Source organism: Austrofundulus limnaeus, unplaced genomic scaffold (genome assembly GCF_001266775.1).
Source record: "Austrofundulus limnaeus strain Quisiro unplaced genomic scaffold, Austrofundulus_limnaeus-1.0 Scaffold17, whole genome shotgun sequence".
In the NCBI taxonomy this organism is placed as follows: domain Eukaryota; kingdom Metazoa; phylum Chordata; class Actinopteri; order Cyprinodontiformes; family Rivulidae; genus Austrofundulus; species Austrofundulus limnaeus.
Genome location: NW_013952419.1, coordinates 3,438,208 through 3,442,480, shown reverse-complemented (window position 1 = coordinate 3,442,480; position 4,273 = coordinate 3,438,208). Strand labels below are relative to the sequence as shown.

General features: G+C 36.4%; 1 protein-coding gene across 8 annotated transcripts in view; it reads left to right on the top strand.

Annotated features, from left to right (window-relative positions):
* Nucleotides 1-4,273, top strand: part of fryb (furry homolog b (Drosophila)) — a gene marked incomplete in the record, with an annotated part of 75,711 nt that overhangs the window by 60,248 nt on the left and 11,190 nt on the right. For all 8 annotated transcript variants that reach the window (XM_014003325.1, XM_014003322.1, XM_014003320.1 and 5 more), the window contains 6 exon segments: nucleotides 939-1,126; nucleotides 1,211-1,305; nucleotides 2,073-2,271; nucleotides 2,347-2,562; nucleotides 3,479-3,677; nucleotides 3,774-3,871. In XM_014003325.1, the coding sequence (XP_013858779.1) occupies nucleotides 939-1,126; nucleotides 1,211-1,305; nucleotides 2,073-2,271; nucleotides 2,347-2,562; nucleotides 3,479-3,677; nucleotides 3,774-3,871 (995 nt within the window).

The following is a 4,273-nucleotide window of genomic DNA, read 5'->3' as shown; positions in this document are numbered from 1 at the left end:
TTATTATGGTATAGTATTTAAATATATGCCTGAGAAACACATAATATTGGCCTTTTAAGAGAAACTGTCAACTTTAAAAATAGCTCCATAAAATGATGAGCTTCTGAAAAATGTTGCTGGTGCAAAATTTCCAACATTAATCTTAAATCGTAAAAATCAATCAAAAGAAATGTTAAACAGTAACAAACGTCTGTGTGTCACTCCCTGTCTCTGCCAGGTTAAGAGAAGCAGACAGAAACAAACAAAAACAGGCCTCAAACAAACAGCTGCTGAGCACAAACTGAAAGTTGTATCTTTAAAAAAATCTTTGCCTATGAGCGTCCGACGGCTCCGATTTTGTTGCAGTGTTTTACATCGGAGATATAAGATAAAAAAAGACCCTTCACTCCCGATTTTGAAGAGAAACTTTTGAGCTAAAATAGTCTATAGAAGCTCGGGTGGGTTGAGAGCAAACCACAATAAAAACCACTGCAGCAGTAAAAAACACACTGAAGGAAAGAAGACGAAAGAACCCCTACATTTGATGTATAATTTGTGTTTGTATCAAAAAAGTTGTGAAAGGAAAGAAGAGTTTGTTTTGCAAAAGTTTTTAAAAGTGAGACATCATCAGCTGTCAAACATTTTATTCTAAACATCATAAAATATGAACTACAATTGTTTACAAACCGTAGAAGATAAAAGTCCATCTGTCTGTGAGCTGTTTCATCTTTGAATCATGTTTCTGTTGTGAAGTCTGCCTCAGCTGTAGCTGTAGTTTTCTTGTGTTCTTAAATGCATTTGATCAGCAGCTGTTCATGTTTGATGAGTCACTATCAAACGTTATGGCAGACTACTCCTGACTAAGCTATGCTTTGATGTATAATTTGCCTGCTTTCGTTTTTAAATCAGGGATAATAGTAGTTCAGTTGGATTTAGGTTTGATGTATATTTTTGTGCAGATTTTCACTTGGAGCAGCAGCTGAGTGACGTGGCCCTACAGACCGCTCTGTGCAGCTCCTCACGCCACTACGCCGGGCGCTCCTTCCAGATCTTCCGAGCCCTCAAACAGCCCATCAACAACCACGCCGTCTCGGACCTGGTCTCCCGTCTCGTGGAGGTGGTGGGAGAACACGGAGACGAGGTGCAGGTAGGAAACGAAACGAAAGGTTATTTATCCGAAACATAACGTCTGCTTGAGACACGTCGGTGTAATTTGACACGTGGGTTTCAGGGCTATGTGATGGAGGTGCTGCTGACGCTGGAGTCTGTGGTGGTGAATCTAGCAGAGTGCATGAAAAATAGTGACCTTATGGCGGCACTCACCAGGTAGGATTGTAAATTTTTTTATGGGGTGCCGTTTGTAAAGTTACACAGTCAAAATTTACCTCCAATATTTTTGTTTTATTTAACCTTTTATAAGAAAAAAAACAGATTTATTTTTCAAAGTCAGTTTTTCACCATATGATTCATACATTTATAAATGTCATAGTTTATAAACTAAATATTTAACTTACAAATTAAACATTTAGTTAACAAGCTAAATATTTAACTTGTGACTTAAATAATTAGTTTTGAGCGAAATATTTAGCTTGAAACTTAAATATTTAGGTGGCTAGCAAAATATTTAACTTGCTAGCTAAATATTTAAGTTGTAACCTAAATATTTAGGTAGCTAGCTAAATATTTAAGTTAAATATTTAGACAGCTAGCTAAATGTTTAAGTTTCAAGCTAAATATTTAGCTCAAAACTGAATATTTAAGTCACAAGTTAAATATTTAGCTTGTTAACTAAATATTTAATTTGTAAGTTAAATATTTAGTTTATAAACTATGACATTTAAAAATGTATGAATCATATGGTGAAAAACTGACTTTGAAAAATAAATCAGTTCTTTTTTCTTATAAAAGGCTAAATAAAACAAAAATATTGGTGGTAATTTTTGACTGTGTAACTTTACAAACGGCACCCTATAATTTTTAACATATTTTGTAAATGTGTAGAAAACTATTTTTTATTTCCAGTAATACTATCAAATAACTTTTTTTTTCAAATCATATTTATTTAACCTGCGTGTTCTGTGTTTGATTGACAGGACGTCCTCACCGGACTTTGTGACAAGTGACAAACTGATGAACAGAAAGAGCACGGGTCAGCTGAATTTCCCCGGCCCCGGATTCGCTGGTCTGTCGTCACAACGCCACCAGCGCTCCTATTCTGTCCCCAAGAAATTTGGCGAGTGCAGCCACCTGTCGAGTGACCCTCCACGCAGCGCAACTCTGGATCGTATACAGGCAAGAAGAAGATTTGCGAGTCGTTGATATTTTTTGTACGCATTTCTAACTTAAGTGCTCGTTTTCAATCGGCAGGCTGGCAACAGTTTTACCAGAATAGCGAGAACCCCAGGGTCCTGCACCTCGTCGACTAATCGCATCGATCCCAGCGTGCTGTCAGACCCTTCACACGTGTCTCATCCTTTATCCATCCTGGCCACGGTCTTCTGGGTGGCCGTGTCCCTCATGGAGTCAGACTTTGAGTTTGAATATCAGATGTCCCTTCGCCTTGTTCACAAACTGCTGTCAAAGGTAGGGAAGAGGAAACTTACCTGTCCAAACATGAAAACAGAAGTCCTCGCAGAATTAACTTGTTTATTTATGCAGGTGTTTGCCTTTTATTTTTATTTAGAAAATATAAATGTGTCAATAAAAACATAGAGTTAAATATCACTAAAGTGAGCCCCTCCTATCCGGTCCACAGTTAGCATCTGTGACAACATGGAGGAGCAAAAATGGCGACCAAACAGGGCGTCGCCTCACACATAGCAAACCCAAGTGGGTCTGTGTCACAAATTATCTGTAATATTTTTACAATAAATTAATATAATTATGTTAACAGCAAATATATACCAGACAAATATATAATTAAATAACAACGATCTAAATCAGACCTGAAGTCAATCAATAACTTAGATTTTTAGTTAGTTAAAAAAATTCGGACTTCAGCTAATAAAATATATTTATTATTTCTTACTGTCATAAACAATAATAATAAATATTTACCAGTCATTAACCGGTTTTAGGATGAAACTTGTCTCTGCTAATATTAGCTAACCATATTCTCAGCAGGTCAGGTTTGTCAAACAGAAACTTAAAAAAGTCAAATATATAATATTTTACACTTTGTAAATATTACATAAATCAGAGACAAAACTAGCTAACAATATTTAATAATTTGTGTTTAAGTTATAACATGATTCAGCAGTGCTATACTCTGTATAACAACATGCTACAGAAGCTAATCTCTGCTAACCAATTCAATAAAATAACAGTGATTACATCAGCTTTCCTACTTTTTTATATACATTAGATTATATACGCTCTAAAATATTATTGATAATTTTGTTATTTTATGATTTATACATCATCAGTCCTTTTTTTCCTCTATGTTGCCAACATGTACAGTGATCCTGACTGTTTCTATAAAACACTTAAAACTTCCCAGGTGCCCTTGGACAGAGCAGAGAACCGCGAGCGGCTGGAGAAGCTTCAAGCTCAGCTAAGATGGAGCGGCTTCTCTGGCATCCAGCAGCTTCTGCTGAAGGGTTTTACCTCGCAGACGACCTTTGACCTGACCTTGCAGCTCTTCTGTCAGCTCACACCCGTCTCCCGTGTGACTGTTGTGGACAGCTCACAGTCTATAGGTACATAGACGCTGTTATATACTTTAAATATTTAAAAGTTTTTTAGTTGTATTTATGTTGAGTGAAACTGAATTATGACCTTTTGTTACTGTGCAGGTTTTCCTCTAAATGTCTTGTGTCTGCTCCCTCACCTGGTGCAGAACTTCAGCCATCCGACACAGTTCTGTAAGGAAAGTGCAGAGAGGATCGCACAGGTAAATTAACGTTTCGACTTATTTTTGACCCGAGTGTATTTTGTTTCTTTGAGCATCATTTAGGACGATTAAGTCATCAAACAAGTTTATTAAAATATAAGAACGAAAGGCTAAAGTAGTTTAAAGAGATCCCTGATTAGTTGAAACATTAAACGTTATTTGATAAACATATATTTTAACTGTAAAATAAAGACTGTAAAAATACTGTAGGCTGTTTAGTTTTTATCATTTTTAAACTAAAAGTTTCAAAAATATATTACAAGGACGGAGCCATTTTATTTACATGCAAAGCATTCTGGGTAAATGATGACGTGGATAGGTTTTCGGTGCGAGGCTGCTAGCGAGCTATATCCACCCTGAAGGTTAATCTTGGACAAGCGCAAAGGCTAACAGGCTAAGCTG